This window comes from Zonotrichia albicollis, chromosome 5 (genome assembly GCF_047830755.1).
Source record: "Zonotrichia albicollis isolate bZonAlb1 chromosome 5, bZonAlb1.hap1, whole genome shotgun sequence".
NCBI classification, from domain to species: domain Eukaryota; kingdom Metazoa; phylum Chordata; class Aves; order Passeriformes; family Passerellidae; genus Zonotrichia; species Zonotrichia albicollis.
Window position 1 is genome coordinate 41,777,484 of NC_133823.1, and position 19,791 is coordinate 41,797,274.

Consider the following 19,791-nt stretch of genomic DNA (forward strand, 5'->3'; position numbering starts at 1 on the left):
ATGGCTTGATTAATTTCCTGTGTCGTATTTCTTATATCAGAAATAACAAACAAAAAACAAACAGAAAAAAAATTAAATGTTTTGCAGTATGATGGATATTTATTATATATTATATCTTCTATTTACATACATGGACAAGCAAAGAAAATATTCTTTGGTGTATTTTAATGTTTCTGCTTCCTATTTCTACTTTGCACTTCTGCAAATTCCTGCTGTATGAGGCACAATGAATAAATGTTCTCCTTCTTCATGATACTGTTGATTTTTATATGGTTCCAAATTCTCTCTTTCCCAGATAGGAAACCATCATGTATTTCATGGCCCTTCAGACAGAAGCTATACCATACTTTTTTATCCTTTCTGTTGTTTTTGCTGTATGTGTTCCTATTCTGTTTCTGGTTTTGAGGTGGAATTGCCACCATTACATGCAGTTTTCCATTCATTGCATAACAAGAATTTAGAAAATGTTTTTTATGTTGCCACTGTATGCCCAGCCTCTCCTTTGCCTATTGTGCTACATATCTTTTAATTATCACCGAGCTTGAAATTCAATAGCAGATTAATGACCATAGTGACTCACTTTTGGGTTTGTTTTCTGGATTGGTAGATGATATAACAGAGACTTTTAATATTAATTTATAATTAGAAGTATTTTTTAATCACTGGATGCCATTTTATTTAGTACAGAGAGTTTCATATGCACTTTAATCTCCTAGTTCTCCATTTCAATTTGGTGACAGAAAATGTTATCATTTTACTTCTTTTCTTGTTCTGAATAATCTAAAAACCAAAGTTTTTAATACCTACCTTCACAAAACTATTAATAATCTTTCTCTTTATATTAAAAAAAATCAGTCACATATTCTCACTTCTGGTTTCATATTTAGCTTCTGGTTTTTGTTAATTTATATTTTTGTTATTAGTTAGATTTTTTAGCCAATTAACTGCATATGGAAGTCAGGTTCGCATGTATGTAGTTCACAACCAAGTTGTCCTTTTTTTATTTGACTTTAAACCAGCTTTTGTTTCATCCAATCATTGCTCACAGCAACCCAAGGCTAAGTGTGCAGAGAGCTCCCCCATTTCTGCCACCTTCTCACGCTGTGGAGACATCACTCATGAGGCCTAGTAGGGAGATGGCGGTTTGAGGGCCAGAAATCCCTCTGCTTTGTCTTCCTTTTAATGATCAGAGAGACGAAAAAGTCTCTTATCCTAGAGAGGCAGTACTTCCCCTGTACCCCTACTCCAGTCCCTGCTCAGGATCCCTTTTGGCTCTGTGACTCTCTCAAGTAAAGCTCATCTCTGACCCCAAAGGCATTTGCCATTAGCTTGGAAGAATGTCCCTTTTGCAGTTCCCCAGATTTGCCCTCTCTACATGTGAAACCCCTTTCGTTCCTTAGAGAAAAGAGGGTTACTTGGACACCTTTTAGAGTTACAAGCTCAGTAATATTTCATTTGAGTATTGTTATGCAATTCTACTATTTGGTTCCCAATCAATTCATGTTCTTGGAATCTCTCCTAACAGATGCTTCAATGGGAGTCAGTTCCTCAGCCTTATCAGGGAGGTGCTAGCAGTTGTGTGCTCTTTGATCTATAGCTGGGCAGCAATTTTAAAATCCTGTATGGTAGGGTGTGCTGGAAGGAATGTTTGTATGTTGGACTTAGGACTGCTTGTGTCTATTTCTGTCCACTGATTCATGGCTGGAAACCAGCAGTAAGATCTCATCAAAGAAAAGGACAAGTGTCCTGTGAAAGGACAATATTGGGATGTATTTGTGTTTATCTGTACAAAAATCAGCAACACCTATATTTAATAGTCTGCGTTCACATTTATAAGTACAACACATGCATATACATGCAAACCTGACCACTAAAGTTATAGAAAACATTTAAATTGTTTTATTATTTCATTCTGAAGACATACTTGTATGAGTACTATGCTATTTCTAATTTTTAGAATAAAGTTGTAAATATTTTTAGATAATTATAAATTCAAACTGGTTTTAGCATTTGATTTTAAATATTAAAGAAATCAAAAAACCTGCATCTGGTATTGACTAGATTAATACCCCACAAAAAACAATCCTTATATTTTTACTCTATGACAGCAGGGTTTAGCATGGTCTAAAACCCTGCACTGCAAATGCTGCTTACATAGAAACTGCAGACAAGGTAAGCCTCCGCTTCAGTGAAATCCAAAAGGTGGTCTATGTCCAGGAAATAAGAAATGAAGGATTGCATTTTAAAAGCAGGAGATCTTTTAAAATAAATAGCTGAGTGAAGACCTAGAGGCTTATGTTTTATCTCAAATTATTTGTAAACAACATTCTGTGTCAGAGATTGGTATGGAGTTACTGAAAGAGCTGTATGCAAGCCAGACCAGGAGATGTGAGATGAGTTTATAGGAAACAGACCCTGTTCACTTAGACTTCCTTAAACAAAGTTTGCTGACTGGGGTCACAGACCAATGAAGATAAAATAATGATAACAAAATAAATATTTCTGCTTGATCTCCATTGCTCACATACTCCTGCTATGTAAAAAATGTAGCGAAACAGTCTTTCATCTTTGTTTTTGTTCATAAGTTAATACTTTGCCTTTTCCTTTTTTTTTTTTTTTTTTAAGAAAAATTTGCATCCCATGTAAAACATTAGCAAAAATTAAATTCCTCTGACATGATGGTGGGGCTGTACTGCCTGGGTTGCCCTCTCAAAAACTTTCCTGCCACAGCCTTTGTGAGCTGTCCTATGTTCTCTGCAACTTCCTTCCTTCCAAAGCTTTTCTATTTATTGCAAGGTGGCAGTCGAATATGGTGCAATGAGTTGTCAGAATGGAGGAACTGGTGCAGGCAGCAGAGATGTCACACCTGGGTCAGTGGCTGTGCTTGCTTTGGCCATACAGAGATGCCACCAGGTGCCCTGCACAGCAGTGCCTTATTTGGGCCTGCTTTTGCCGTAGTTCTTCGCTCCTAATGGCTTGGGGTTCACTGCTTGGGCTTGTGTTTCTCTCCTTATCTCTTTCTTCCACTCTGGGAAAAAAAGGAATCCCCTCCCATGTCCTGGAAGTCTGAGGGGCAAGATGTAGGACCAGAGAGCCCTGGTTGTGTGCTTCTGCCCCTGTATTCTTCTAACTAGGATGTTTGTGTGTCCTGTCCTAAGCCCCTGAAGGGAAGCTGCCCTGACAGGTCTACACAGCCACAGTTCCACATCCAAGTGTCCTTCCTTCCCTTTCCATTGTCCCCCTAGTTCCAAGGCTCATTTCTTCCCGATGCAGCTTTCACAGGTGTCAGTCCTAGTATTGGGTTTGTGTAAGGATAGTTCTTGTAAAGGGTCATTTTTCCTTGAGGAGGGAAGCAAGAGAAGGTAAAACATATCTTGAAAAATCTGTAGCACAGCCAAATCTGAGTGGACTTTCATGAGAAAAAAGAAACTCGCTCTCTGTATTTTGAAAGCCTGCTGCAAGCAGTTTAATATGAATTTGTCTGAAAAAAAAATCACAGGAATTCTGATTGAAGGAAAATGTTAGACAGTCTAATTGTAAAACAGCTTACCAGCTCATCATCATTTTCTACTTTATCAGTTGTAAAGTCACCAAGTTCTTTGAGACTAGACACAGAGTTTCCAAAAATAAACTAACCTAAATGTTTGCCCTACTTTTCATTAATATATTTTACAGTGAGATAGGCAGTAAATTATTACAAAATCCATCTAAATTAACATCTAGTTTTGTAAACAAAGTGAAGCATCATAGAGGGTTCTTGAATGGGCTTCTGCTGCAGTATGATGACCCACTGCTCAGTTTCAGTTTCTATAGGTCAAGAATTACCTATTGGGTCAACGTTGGCAATATTCCTTAATTCAAACCTAGGATCAAGAAATTTTTCCCAGAGGTTTCATCCTTTGTATTTTTGTTTCAAACTTTTGTTCTTCAGAAAGTTAATAGTACTAAGCAGTACCAAACAGCACTGTTGAAAAGTAAAGCAAAATATAAGTCTGAATTATAGCAACAGCTGAGTGGACTGTATAATATCGATAGATGTTTTGATCAGAAGAAAAGGTGTTTTCACTCTGCAAAACGTTTCAACAGACTGGTAATGGTTCATCTGACAGTCTTAAATTCTGCAGAAATCACATATAAAGGTTTCTAGTTGTGGCATGGCAAGAATAGAAATTAAGAAAGGGGGATGCTTCCTCCCTAGGGCAAAAGTACAAATGGACTTGAGAGGGGCATTTCTCAGATGGTGAAAGATGCTGCATGTCAAGAAAAATGAAAATGAGTAGGAATAGCAGAAAAGCAGTGATCGAGACAGGAATGCTTTCTTCTGCCCAGTGGCAGTGTACTTGGTTCTCTGGCAGAAAATCTCTTCCAGAGGTCTGGAGCAGTGAATCCTCCAAGGCACAGCTTATGTGCTTGCATGTGAGTGAAAGGAAATAAGTTGTCTTGAGCAAAAGGTAGAAAAGAAAGAAATTTTCTTGTCAGCCCTTAAGTGTCAAGCAATTAAAGCAGGAAAATAATTTCTGAGCTGAATTGTTTAACATGGTCTTTGAGGAGTGGAGAGGGAACAGAAGAAAAGTAAGCTGTCACCAAGCTCTGAGCTCCTTCATGCACCGTGGGAATGAGGGGATTTCAGGAGCTGCTGGTGAAGCTGCCTGGGGAGGTGACATATGTACTGTAGATTTTCATATTAAGTGCTAACACACACTCATTTGTTAGAGAACAATAATTATTTGTCTTGCATTTCAAGCAAAGTATTTTATATTTCTCTGTTTAACAATTTTTCTGCAGTCTATGAGGCAGTCAAAACTGGTGATAATGCAGGTAAAACAGAAAGGTTCCTAAAGTAAAATTTGGTTTTCATCCCCCATGAAATATAACTCACCACATCCAAAAACAGTAACAGATCTGTTCTTCCACTTCTGTAAGTCCATGTAGCAGCAGCAAGATTAACACACTCCCATCAACTCAATGAGAGCCTGCCTTCTGTGCATTAATTAGGTAGGTGGATGCATGTATGTCATTAGGAAGTTGCATTTTTTAGTTTTGTACCCTGAACTTCTACTATCTTTATCAATCGTTGTCAGAAATGTCCCTATATGGCTGCAGCAACCATGTTTAATTTTCTCTGAAGTAGATGAGGGTTGTGTTCTAGTAGGGGAAGAAAGGGAATCTGCAAATGAGTTGTATCCATGTGCAACTCCAAACATTGCTCATGGAGGACAGTAGAAATCATTGAGCCCTTTCTAGTTAACATGCATCTTTTCACAGATCAAAACAAAACACTGTGGTGACTGTAAAATTATTTCAATTGAAGAGCTTTAGTGTCTATCAGGAGAAGGTGCGGCAGAACTTGGAAGTATTTTCACTATTGATTTTTCATTCTGGTAATTTTGAATTACATGCACTTAGAAATAGAGATGAAATCATAATAATAATGTGCAGCAAATTTATAGAATAATTTCACTTTATATTTTAATATTTAGGGTTAATCTCATCTTTGATCAGGATAGAAGAGAGAATTATAAAATTGCATTAACTTTTTACTAATAAAATTTGCCTCTGAAAGCAGATAATTTTTTTGGCCTGGTTCTGTGTGTTATTTTCCATTTTGCTCAGCCTCCCACACACTAATGACTTGTGCGCGGAATTTCATATACTCTATGAATGTATGTTCTTTTAAGCAGTCTCCACAGAGGTGGAAAATGTGAATGTGAAATGAAGCTTGCCATTCCTAAAAGAAGGTTAAAGATCTAGGACTGTGTACAAGCCTATCCTGAAAGTCAGTTTGTCAAGGCATAATTTATGGAGGTTTAGTTGCCCAGGCATAATTCTGCATTTCTTTCAAGATAAATACTTTTATACTTTCAGGCATGTGATTTGTCAAGGCAGCTTTGTGGCCTGGTGGGCAAATCAGAATTTGCCTTAGTGGACTGAAATGACCCAGAACAAACTCACTACTTAATCTTCTTTATTGCTGAAATCAATAACCAGCTCTATGCTAAGTGCTGACAGTTCTTGTGTAGGGAGTGAAAAGGAGAAGTGTCTGCTCCTTGAACTTCTAACATCTTACGAGACAGAAGTTTTGTTTTCTTCTTTGACAGTGAACTTCTTAATTTTATTTTATGATTCATAAATGAATATATTTTCTTTGTGCTAACACACATGTGCAATGACACAAGATTAATGTACTATCTCAAATGCCATCACACAGAATGCCTAATACAGCAGTCGGTGAAAATTCCCACATAGAAACCCAAACAGGGACAATGGCCTCTGGTAGAGCCAGGCAGTCCAGGTGAGTAGCAAAGCTACAGCCAACCATGCTGGCTCACTACTGGAGAGCCCTGTTCCAAATAACAAGTTTTCTCCATGCCTTACACCAGAAGATCATTAATATATTCATCAAGGGGGGGGTGTACAGGGTTCAGGTTTTATAATGCATTTGAATGAGAAAATACACCAAAAACTTAAAGTGGTTTTCCAAGTGTTGTATAGGACTACATGACCTTTAAAGGCCCCTTCAAACCCAAGCTTATCTATGATTCTATGATTTATTTTTTTTATTACTACACAAGAACTGATTTACTCAGTTTCATGTAACACTTGTAATTACAACTTGGCCTGAAGAGAATGAATAGTAACAATAAAAATAAGAGCTACTGAATGGGCCAAAGATACTCAGAAGATAAATAGTTTATAGATTTGGTGAATTTGGAAAAACCCTCAATTGTTCTCTACCTCTTTGGTAAACAGCCAGAATTCTGTACTCCACAGATATCCGTGGATGAGGAAGAAATAAAGTTACAAAGCAACTATAAGTTACAATGTCATTTATACCCATTGAAATTATTATATTATGAGAGACACAGTTAAGAGGAGCTTGTTGTAAAAATTTTGGCTCTGGAGCTACTTTCTTGTCCATGTGCCTGTTTATACCATTTTTGTTTACTTGATATTGGAAAGCAATCAGAAAAAAATGTTAAACTGAATTATGAGTGCCGGCAAGTTTTGTATGAAAAGTATTAAAACTTTTAAACAAAACAATCTTTTAAATTCCTGTCCTTCTGGTCCCACAGTCTTATCTTGTTTTACACTTTTGTTTAAACTGTTCCTTCCCTTTCTTTTTTTTTTTATTTGGAGTTGATTCAATAACACAGTCTTTTTTTATTTCTTGCAGATGTTAAAATGATGAAACCTTCTCTCCCTCAGGAGCAGTGCACAGCAGCCATGACTTCTCCTCTGGTCCTCTGTGGAAGGTACATTGCAGTCTGCTTCTGAACTGTTATGACATGTCTCTAGCAATCAGAAAGAAAAGCTGGGAAGAGCATGTGACCCAGTGGATGGGATTGGCTTTGGAGCCTGTGGAGTATAATACAGCATGTCGTCACGGACTTGTAGCTGATAACTTGCAGACAAGTATGGAAAAAGATGAGGTTTTGAGCATGGACCGGAAAGAAAAATGTGCTTCGTTTCCAGAGTGCTGCTATAGTGGAGAGGTGACTGGCTTCCCTGAAAAGCAGCTGGGAAATGTTTCAAAGGAGGTGGATGAAAATGACAACCACGAGGACGAGGAACATTTTCTGGAGGCGAGCACAGAAACTCTAGTCCATGTGTCTGATGACAATGATGACTATTCTGCACTCAGCCTGGATAGTGTTAATTACCACATCACTGCTGTAGGAAGTGAACCCAAAGATGAAGGGCACAGCTTAAATGGAGCAGGCTCCTTAACACAGATGGTACCAATAACAGAGGGTAACAAGGCAGCTGACTCATCTGGAATCAGTGGAGATATAAGTGTGGAACCTAAAGAAGAGAGGAAAGAAGATGATGTTTGTGGCAGTATTGGCCAAAGCCTGGAGCTTTGTAATTATGAAGTATTAAATGAAGTAGTAGATGTAGAGAAGGAAAATTGTATCAATTCTCCAAATGTGAAAGAAGTTATTATGTCTGGGAAGCAGCTGCTTCATACTGCTGTAATTGCACAACAGCGCCGGAAATCTGATGCTTTCAAAGACGGGCCTGGAAAGTCTGAGTGCAATGTGGTGGAGAGTGGGATTTCTTCTGAATCATACACCAGTAGTGATGGACAGCTCTGCTCAGCAGTGCAGCCCAGCAACGGCCTTATGCAATCTCCTCCTTGCTCTTGCATCCCAGCAGTGGAAAATGGTCTGGATAAAAGTGGTTTCACAGAACCTCAAGTGGCCCCTGAAAACAAATGCCTTTCAAATGTCAGTTCAGCAGAAGACCTTCAGTGTTTACATGTAAGGAATCATTTGACCACACACGAACATTCAGACAATCAAGTGAAACTGCGCAAAAGAAAGGTAGGATGCTTCTAGACTGCAGAGTGTTTCTCAAATATCTTCCCCCAGTTTCTGATGATGGTGATACTGCGCCTAATTAACTGGAGATAAAAGAGATAAAATGTGATTGTTTCATTAATTTATCAGGTTCAAACAGTTTCGGTACAAATATATCTATACAACAACTAAATTTTAGGAGCTTTTTTTAAGGTCTGAAAATGGCTGACCTATGAATTTTGATGATACTTTATATTGACTTTATATATATATAATTTTATATATTTAATATATGCTGCTCAAGGATAAATGAGTATATCTATTCTTTTTTCTGCTTCTATCATTATTTGATTCATCTTAGGAAAACTTATTGTGTCCAGGGGTTTAGAAGCCTTATTGAAAAAGACAGTACAAGGGAAAAGTGCAACAAGATTTTAAAAGAGAAAAAAAGAATGGAAATATTTTACAGTAGTTCTTTGGTCTTTAGCTCAGACCCATGAGCATGTGTTCTTGCAAAAACAAGTATTGCTGACTCTGAAACAATATTTTGTAATTTTAAAGCAACCAGAGGGTTTCACTGTCTTCACCGAGTAAGGAAGGGTATCATTACAAAATTTTAATAGAGAGATTGCTTGGCAATAAAACTCCCATTGGTTTAAATGGAAGGAGATGTGGTGATTGTAGCACTATGGAATTTATCTTAAAGTCTGGCTTTCCCAGTTATGCTGCTTATTCAAGCTAATAACCAATTTGTAATTGTTTACTTCTCTCTGCCTTTTTTATTTGACATCATCCAGCTTCTTTTGTCTGGGTTTTTTTTCTACATCTGGTTTCTTTTAATTGTGTGGGTTTCATCTGTCAGCTGCAGTGCCTCAGTAGCTGTTTCACTGAAGCACAAATTCACATATCTGAAGTACTCTGTGCCCACACAGCATCCTGAGCTGCTGGCTGTTGCTTCCTCATCTAGATCCTTTGGTACAGTAATATTAGGTTAACATGGTGAGAAGATGTAAACAAGTTTTGCCAAAGGCTTCAGAAGCCCTCAAAGCCAGTCTTCCTTCGGTATGCAATCATAGTTAATGCAGTAACTGGTCAAATATCTCACTGTAAGAATATCTCAGAGTTACAAATAAGAAACAAAAATATGACTACCAGTACCAGAAATGCTAGTGAAAATGGTTCAAGTTTAAAAAAAGAAAATTAACCAAATTGACATTGTAGTTGAGAACTAAATGACTGTGATAATAATTTCTCAGCTGCTTTACTTTGGCATCAAATTTTCTTTTAAAGTATATCTGTTGATATTGATGTGTACATTTCATATCATCAGGAAGATGAAGCATGATATAGTTTTTAATAGCTCTGATTTGATGCTAGTTTCCATGGATCTTGTTTTGAGGTCACATACTCATCTTTTAAATGTACAGTCATGAGAATAATATTTAAGAATGTGTATGATTTGTGTTTGTGCCATTAAATATTTTAAAGGACGAATTATAAAATTTCCACAGAGACAATAGTAAGAAAAACTAAGGAAGGAGATGAGCGTAAAAAGGAGCAAAACAAAGAGTTTCTTCAAGGAAGTTTGAGCTGCAACAACTGCAAAATTGTGTGTAATGTAAAAGGGGATGGAGTCTGTAAATCTCAAGTAGTCCTCATTCTATTTTGGTTAAAGAAATCTTTGCCAACCACTGTAACATGAATGGCAAAAGCGAAAAGATATTATCTGTTATTGTTTGTGGTATTATTTATCTCTAAGTTCACAAAACACTTCTACAAGCAACATTCCTTCATAAGGGATTTTCTCATTTATATCTAAGCATGTACTATTTTACAAAAGCCTGTCTGTTGGTAATAGTGTGCAATAAAGAATGTGCCTATGTTTACAAACTTCCCTTGAAAGCCACTTTTGTAATTTTAAGAAAACATTAGAAAAACTGCAGACTTGAAACTGAATCCATCCATAAAAGCCAAGTATTTGCTTTGCAGTGACAGGAAGACTTAAAGGATTGGGAATGGCATATAAAACCTTTTCTCTCAAGGTCAGCAGTTCAAGCAGTGCAGTTAAGGCCTAAAACACACCACTGTCTGATTAATGCTCAATGTCAATTATAGTTGCACAAAATCATGTGCCCATAAAGGTCAGAATATGAGAAACAGCACATGGAAATTAATTGCTAAAGGTATTTGGGCGCCCAAATCTTCAGGTAACACCTTGGGTGATTATAGAAAGGTGCTGATCTTCAGATATTTTCATGACAGTTGAAACTTAGGACCTTGCTGGTACTAAATTCTTTTTCAAATCTGTTCCTCGTTAACATATTTTAAACTGCTTTTAATTGTGGCAATAGAGCATGACCTTCCCTCTTATCTTTGGATCAGCTGTCTTCAAACCAGAGCTGAGGTGAGAGACAGTGTGGATCTGATATGCTTGCTCTGCAGACGGATGCAGGCTTGAGGGCTTAAGGGCTTAAACTTTAGCATCTTTGACCAGCACTAACTCCATTGCAGTAAATTGCTTTAGTCATGATGGATGTACTGACACTGAAGATGCTTTTTGCAAACACATCCAGCTGTTGCAGCATTCTTTGCTCCCTCAAGTCAACAGGGTTCAAATGTTCAAAGCGCAGCACCCTCTTTGCCTTCGCTTTCTCAGGAAGGCTTCCTAAGGCTCGGAAATAGGAAAGACCTGAATTTAATTGTGAGAAGTTAATGATATTAGGTCTAATTGAAAGAAACAAAATAATCAAGCTTTCCTGTTGTTCCTGATTTGATAATCAATTCAGTTCCTCCACAACATGAAATTCATCATTAATAATGGTTCCAAGTAGCAGAAACATAAACAGATTAACTGTATGTGGATAAACTAGCTAGACCCTTCTGTATGCTTTCCTAGGTTAAATAAATTTAAATTTTAAAATAGTTCCTTTACAGAATTGTACATGAAATAACATTTAGAACTAAAGAGCAAGCTGTAGTGCTTGGGGTATCAAAACAGTTCACATGTATTTTCATATGTAAAAAGCAACAGAGATTTTAGCAAACAGTTTTATATAAAACTAGAAGAGCACGAACTACTAAGAGAATACCCTCAAAAGGAGACTGTTTAAATATTATGCACTGACTTGTAAATGTAAGAAAGTGGCCATTATCTCATACAGAATCTGTCAAATTTTTGTGTGTGCTCCATTTTATGTTTTCTCCAAGCTGCTCATCTCATCAAACTTAGACAAAGACAGGAAAATCCCTGCTGGGGCATATTGAGAAGATTCACAAATATAGCAGAACTCTAAAAAACTAGTTTAAGTTCTTTTTCAACACAAAAAAGAACTACTTTATTCAGCACCAGCATAAAAAGGTATGTTGAGGCATATAGTCTCCCAGTAAGTTCTCCCAAGCACAATTGCAGCTATGTTGTTGCAGCCAGTGATATTCAGGATTTTGTAAATTGAATTTTTAAAATAAGGCTCAGACAGCTCTTTTAAATGATATATCAGTAAAGGAGTAGAAAATCAACATTGTAAAGTCTGGCTCTAAATAGTTTGAATAAAAATCCATGAAGTTTAAAAAATGTGAAATGTTAACAAACTCCACTTACAAAACAAATCTTGGCTTGTTCTATATATTTCATTGTTCTTCCCCTCCATCCCCTCCTCTAAAATTTTATTCCTAAAGATCATTCAACATAAATAGGAAGAAAACAGCTACAGAAACAACTGTAGCTGTTCTGTCCTCTAGGACAATGTAGTTCCTCACAGCGGTCTGCTTAGAAGGTTTCCAGTTTCAAATATAAAATTGAATCTCTAAGTCATTTTTGCAAGGCCACAGAATATAAGAGCCAGGGCTATTCCTAATGCTCATTATAATTGCTGCTCCTTTAATCCAGTTTTCTAGATCAAATACTGTGTGATTTGCAAGGTATGCTTAAGGACACAACCAATGTCAGCATAATGACAGCTGCCAGTGTCAATAAGAGGAAAATTAATTACAGAGTAAGATTAACAGGAGACTGGCAGAAATGTCAGAAGAGACCTGGGTAGAAGGTTACCTGAAATGATGCATGTCTTTGGAACAGTGCCTTGTCCCCCAGAGGAAAGCTGTGAGCTTTTAAAACATGGTTTTACATTTCCTGTTCTGTTGCAACAAATTTTATTTCTTTATTTCAACAATTATAGTAATGTGAGAAAGCAAAGAAAATTACTTGGATTCAGACTTTTCTGTCCATATTTGCCTCTTGATTATTATGCATATCCATGAGATGTGAAGGCTGACTCTTCCATTATGATCAGAATTACATTTTGTTTCACAATGCTAGGACTGTGATTTTTGGGGCAAGTTAGGAAGTTAGGCTCTTCCAGGAGCTTCTATTTGTATCACCAAAAACTAATTTCACTGGAAACTTAGGGAGCTTTGCTTGCTGGCTCATACTAAGGTACATGGGAGAGGCAGTAGGAGAACTTCACCAAAAAAACGTAAGAGGTACTTGTTTTACTAAAATTGTTTCTTTGCAACTCCTTCTGTGCCATCTGTTCTCATTGCATGTTCCTTCTCATCTGAGCACTTAAAAGTAATATGATCTTCTTCTAAGCAATAATATCAAACATTGTAGTTATTTTTCTTATTTTATTGCTGTTTGTATACCAGAGTTTCCAGCCCTATCACCAGTATGTCTCTCCAAAGTCTTAATCTCCCCTTACCTCAATTCTGTCTCTTTTGAATTGTGATAATTTAATGATTCTTTTTTTTTTTTTTTTTTGCATTTTTTAAATTTAGTTTTCAAGATTCTTACACTGGTTTTGTTATTTCTATTTTATAGGAGGTGGTTTCATAGGGATCCAGCCTGTACTATTGCTACATAAGTAGTAGGATGCAGGCTTGTTAGGGTTGCACAACGACAATAACTCAGACAGATCAACATAGAAAAAAAACCCATAGAAGATAAAAGTAAGAAAAAACAATAGAAATGTGCAGGTAATGTTAATTAAAAATGGATATATGCATTTTATTGTACTCTGATTTTGCAACTGGGAATTAAATTTACCTTTTTCTGAGATGCAGTCTGCAAACGTGTCAGAACAAGATGACAGTTTTAAATTTGGTGATTTTCCAAGTCAATTATCTTTAATTATTCCCTTGCAAAAAAAGACAAATAAATGCAGCCACTTCTCACAGTTTGTTCTCCCATTGAGTATTTTTAAAGATAGTAATCTTGCAAATATTCTAGTGGAGGAATCCAATAACCAGGGAAGAAAACTGTCCTCTAAAACCATAATGATCATTAGAAATTTTGAAAGTGTGGACAGTCATGAATGTTATTTGGATGATTGTTAGAAGACCAAAGTTTCTGTGCTTCATTATGGTCATGGAAGACCAACTCCCAGCTGCTTAGATGTAGACATTGAAGAAGAATTAATGGATGTCAGAGGAACTACTCTGTTCTTAGAATGTGCTTAAGCACCTTGCTGACCTTGGGTGTTACAATACTTTGTAACTTTAGAGACAACAGAAGCCAGTTACTATAGAGGAAATATCATAGTAAAATTTGCCTCAAATCATGTGGCTCTCTAACAATATTTCCTGTACAATTCAGACCAGCACTTATGCCACAGTAGCTTCATTTTCATATACAGAGATAGATAATATAGTCTTGGCACCTAGGACATTATTTTTCTTAGTTTTGTAAAGCACAATGGCAAGTGCAAATATTGGAAATGTGATTATCTCTTTTACAAGATGATCTTTCAAACAGTGGAAATCTATTTTATACAGTGTGGAATGTGGATTTGGTTTTGTTCCATTTCTGCATCTCTTATAATTTTCAAACTTTATATAGGTTTTTTAAAGATTCTCAAACTTTCTAAAGGTTTTAGAGAAGAGCATGGATCTGTTTATCCAAATTCATAATGTGAATGTGAGCACCATCAAAAATTGGTGAGAGATCTTAAGCCACAACAGTTTTTTGAAAGGTTAACTCCTACCCGCAACTCAGAGCTACAGTCTGTAGTATTAGTACAGTGGGCAATTATTACTGAAATCCACAGTTGCTTCACCACAAGGAATTTGCTGCATTTGCACATTGCTATTAAATGGTCATGGTTTTGAAGGCATTGGGAAGAATCTGGCAAGAGATGCAAGTGAAGCAAAACAAATAGTAGAATTTCTTTGAAAAAAAATTAAACCTTCTTGGCTATCATGAATATTTGTTTATCTTTTCTGCAGTGAAAACTTTATTTCTAAATTTACCATTTAATAATGAAAATGTGGTTCAAAAAGATAGGTGACTGAGACAGTTGGATTTACATTTTTAAAATTATATGTATTTTCTATGATAATTAGTAGAAAGTGATCATAAAGCACTCCTATTATTGTGGTAACATGACCACAAATTTTCTCTATTACTTTCACAAAAATATGCATCATAAATATTATCTCCATCTGGGAAGCTAAAGAATGCTTTCCGACAGACTTCCTTTATGTTTGGACTGAAGTATGATGTATTTCAAACAATGTGAAAAGTATTTAAAACAAGCTCAGAACAGGATGGGATGATTGCCAGGCCAATACAGTATAACCTTTATGCAAATTTTACTTTGGCACATTTTTGTGACAGTGTTCAGCAATAAATTTTCAAGGCAGTGTTGTCTAGACTGCAAACCAAGAGACTGCTGCACATCAAATTATGCCTGGAGCTGAGCTACCTAAAATGGTCATGAAAGTATTTGTATTTATAAGCAGTTTGTAGTCACATGCTACTACTACACCAAAATCATCTACATGCTTCTAGGGACCAGTCTAGGGAGCTTTAGTTTCATGCAGTGTGTACTCAGAGATTTCTAGTTATGACAAGTTCTGCAGTACTGATTGGAAGAAAACTTCTAAAATATTTTTGCTTTATTTTTAAAGTTAATCTTAAAAACTCCTTACTGGCCAATTATTTTCCATGCACTCTATAAATAGCCAGTGGTAGATCATGGTAAATGGGCCAATGATCACTCGTTAAAATGAAACCAGATTTTTAGTTAACATCAAACTTCTTAGGGAAGCAAATGAATAGTTCCTAAAGTCTTTAACAAATGAGAAGTGGAGTTAAGACACTTGGACAAAACCTGGATTACATGACATCGCTGTCCACAACACACTTTTCTGTTGGTTAAATAAAAAAATTTTTAGAGCAGGAATTTGCTTCCTAGAGCTGTTCCTCTCACACTTTCACAAGAATAATGCTCACTTTGAATTAACCTTCAAGTGAAAACAGAGAGATCTGAGAGGCACACTGAGATACAGCTTCCATCCAAAAACAGTACTTTATAGCAGTAATCAGAAAAGACAGCACTAGAGCACTGCTGCCTGTATTATAGAGCCTTTGATGCCATAGCAGTGGCAGAACAGCTTTTTTAAGCACAGCTGTTTACTACAGACATGACCTGTGCTAAAAGTAAAAGGTTTTTTGAGTTGCTGTGTCAAAGAAGGAGATAGAGAAGAGCAGCCTACCCTGGCCAGCTCTGGGAGCTGAGGCTTTCCAGCAACGTAGTCTTTGCCACTGCTAGTGGAGTACTTGACCATGGGAATTTGGTGGTGGGTTAGTCCACAGGCACCCAACCAATTGCTGAGAACCTCTCTTGTGAGCTGAACTGCAGCAAGATTGAAGCCATCTGCAAAGCTTATCAGGGATTTTTTTCTTGGTGTTTTATTTTGGTTGGGGTTTTTTGTTGGATTTTTGTTGGTTGGTGGTTGTTTTTTTTTTTTTTTTTTTGCTTCCCACCATAATGGCACCTACAATTAAAATACCTAAAATGTGTGGCTCACGCTTATTCCCTTTTACTGCTCTCTCTCAAAGGTGACATAAGAGGCTTGTAAAGGCAAGGAGGTTTGTGCCACAGAAAATACACATGGTGTATTGAATATAGCCATACAAAATGAAACAATACTGCTTCTGCTGCCAAAAACTATTCCAAGCTCCAGTGGATATGGCCAAAAATGGTTATGAATTCAAATTTAGAGGGATATTCTTCCTCCTTTGAAAAAAATCTAGGCAGCAGTACATATGTGAGCATCTGTGTATGCTGAGGTAAATGTATGGCAAATATATACCAGATCCTCGCTGCTTTTCATAACTGTCACAGCTGATGTCTAAAGCTTTTACAACAATGGGCATAAGAACTTGGTTTATGCACACAGTGCTAATGAGAAATTGCCTCACTGCAACATGAAGATGTCCTTCAATACTCCAGCAAAAACTGTCACATCTGAAGTTTCACACTGTCTTTGAGGGGCTTTTCTGCACTCACCTTATGTAAGGCTTAGAAGAGCAAACACAATATGTATTTATGTTAAACAGAAGTTTTCTGTAAGTTGCCTCCTTCCTATTTTTTTTCACATAGCACATCCAATTAAACAAAGGTTTCTATTTAAATATCCTGAATATTTTGAAAATGTATTATCTCATCTACCCAACAGAAAAGATCCTTAAGGAGCTGATTATATTCTTGCACTGTGTTTTAATCTCTTGGGTGTTATCCTCAGCCTTCTTAAAAGAGATGGTTTGCATGCACTAATAATCATTGATATGTGATTCATGGCTGTTTGATATGAAGGCATAAAAAAAATCAACAGTGCTAAAGCTCATGGCTTGTGTTGCATGTAATTTTAGCTTCAAAATATTTTAACAGCTGACACGTTTATTGCACTGAAAATGAAAAAGCACAGCCAGAAGCCCAACTTTGGTAATCTAAATCAAACTACTTTCCTACACCCAGATTCCCTGAAAAACATTTTTCTTCTGACAGATGCCAAATTTTATTTATCTCACATAGATTTACTAGTGATTCTATGTGCATATTACACCTCAATACATCTACTGAATTTGTTCCAGCATGTTAAACTCACCTCTTTACAAATGCTCTACTGCTTGGTAGATGATGACAAGGTGATCAAGTGGTAAATGAACACTATACTGTTTTGGCTTTTTTAGGAAACAAAATTGCCAGAGAGTAAATAAGAGAAGAGATAGTCTAAAAAGACAGGTCTTGAGAGACTATCTTAGAGGTGGGATAAGACTAGAAAAAAAAGATGTTAAAAACTGGTTTTCTATGTAAAGTGAAAATTCAACTCTTAATTACACGAAGATTTCTCAGCTCATGAAAACAACTCCCAGTGGACCACTCTGTTCCCAGGTCTTTTTCAATATTACTAGCATCGAAGATAATTTGGGAAGTTTCTTCTATATTAATACCTTGTAGTACCTTGATTAATATTCTTGTGCATGTCTTATTCAGGACCCATGATTTATCACATTTCACAAACATTTTATTAAGCTTTTAGAAATGTTGTGTTTTAAATTTTACTTCAGCTTCTTTTGCAAGATAAGTTTTAAATTGATGGATTGTGCTTTTGCAGACAGAAACCCAGTTATGACAATAGAGAAACCAGCTTTAATCAGATTCAGAAGAAATATGTATATTCATGAATTTTGCTCTCCTGAGAATAGTAAAAGTAACCTTAGATTACAATGTCCATAATTTTTTTTTCTCTAGTTCATCCATGCTCTCTAGCAGACACAAAATATTCCTTTTTCATCCAGAGTCTTCTAATCAGGGTGTTAAGAACATTACAGGGTGTTAAGAACATTAATTCTTCCCTCTATTCTTGCCTTTTCACAAATGCTTTGCTGTTTGGGGGTTTTCCCCCTACTTTATGTACAAACCTGAGTGAAATATTGAGAATTTTAGCCATTTGGAGCTTATGTGTATGTAAGGGAAAGATTACTTGGTGACATGAAAGCAATGTGTATTTTATTCTTTGCAAGTGTCATCATTTCACAGGGTTTGATTTCAAGGCAGCAGCCAAGCAGAGCACTGTAGTCACATGCAGAGATTAGGAAGGGAATATGAAGCTACTGAAACTGGTGAGTGGCTTCCATGGCTCTGCTCCACTTTGGTATGAGGGGAAAGTGGTCCCAAACACTCAAATGCTAGTTCTGTAGCAGTAGGAGTGGTTCCTAGACCTCTTGTCCAGCATTCATTCAGTTGCCAAACATTTGTGCTCCTAAATATTATGTGTTTTTTCACTGCTTCTTTAGTGGGTGGAGTCAGCAGTGACTTTGTCCCTGTTTCTGGTCTCTCTCCCAGTCCTTTCCATTACGCCTAGCTCACGGAGGACAAACTCTCCTGTGTCAACAGCATTGCCTCATGAAGCATAATAATGACAGCCTAAATGTCAGCACTGTTAGTCACCGATGATTGTCTTAGGGTTTAAATGGAAATTTCTTACTTTTTAGCCACTCTGTTCAGAGGGAATGTTTACCAGCAGCAACATATAATTGTGGAGCTTTGATCTTTGCTTTGAAATGTCTTTTTGAGTGTAAAGAAAATTCATCTACGCTGAGAACAACATTAGAAGCTATTTCTGGACTTAGACCAGGATTCTGAAGGTGAAAGGACACTTCTCCAGCTCTCTCAACAAGTCCTTGGGAAAGTTAAAAATAAGTCTTGCTGAAAAAAAAAATTGGCACTTGTTATTTGAGAAAATTTCTTTATTCCAGGAACTGCCTCATGTAGCAGAAATTTATTTACCATCTGTGTAGACTTGAAAAATTTTCCATCTACCAGATACACAACTGAAATAGCAACAGATTTTCCGTCCCAATGGTTTCCACCATTTTAAGGGAGTGTTGTAAAAACTTATGAAAATTTTGTGCTCTTGGAAGAGGGGGTAGCTCTAGCTCACTTAATAGACCATCTGTGAAACTCTGAGCTCTGATTGTGACCTCTAATAATGTCACTTCGCTATTACTAAAGCATGTCACTTGGGGAACATGACCTCATAGACCTAATAGCTGAACATTTATTAGGTTTTTAAATTATAGTTCCATTATTAATTAATATTACAGTACTGGCTTTTAAAAAAATAGTCACTTGAGAAATTTATTTACTTTGAGTACAGATGTACTTCCTTAATTTCATAGCTCTGCAACTGCAGCAGGAGAAAAAGTTAGAAAAGATTAAAAGGTGCCACCACCAAAAATATCCCCACTGATTCTTGAAGTAGTTCTAGTCCTTTAAAATATGAAGCAATCTGTTTGTAAATCTGAATATCGCTTCTGAGTGTTCATATCAATACACAGGCTGGAAACCAATGCAAACAATTAGTCGGAGACAGAAAAAGAGAAAAGAGTTCAGGAACAGATGTCAGAGTACAGAAGCTTTACTTCTGTTGGTTGCTTCTGCATTGGTTTCTTTCTTTCTTTCTTTCATGTATTTGGTGGATACATTTTGCTTTTGTTTTTAATGCACATAAAGAATCCTCAAGAACTATGGGGGCTGATTCTTAGTTGATGCTTAGATGGATTTTTTTATCCCATCTACCAAAATAATATTTGTGTGATTAGAAAGCTTGGTGTTCAAGGCAGTTGTCAAAAGTTCCCTCTCAATTCAGAGGCCTGATTTGGTGAAAAAATCAAAATCCCTATCTATCATTCTTATTATAATTGAGG

At 36.6% G+C, this 19,791-nt stretch overlaps 1 protein-coding gene across 2 annotated transcripts in view; it reads left to right on the forward strand.

Annotated features, from left to right (window-relative positions):
* Positions 1 to 19,791, forward strand: part of DLC1 (DLC1 Rho GTPase activating protein) — a 244,032-nt gene that overhangs the window by 40,314 nt on the left and 183,927 nt on the right. For both annotated transcript variants that reach the window (XM_074541477.1, XM_014264885.3), the window contains exon 2: positions 7,175 to 8,324. In XM_074541477.1, coding sequence (XP_074397578.1) covers positions 7,287 to 8,324 — 1,038 coding nt within the window. In that variant the 5' untranslated portion in view covers positions 7,175 to 7,286. The remainder of the gene's footprint in view (positions 1 to 7,174; positions 8,325 to 19,791) is intronic.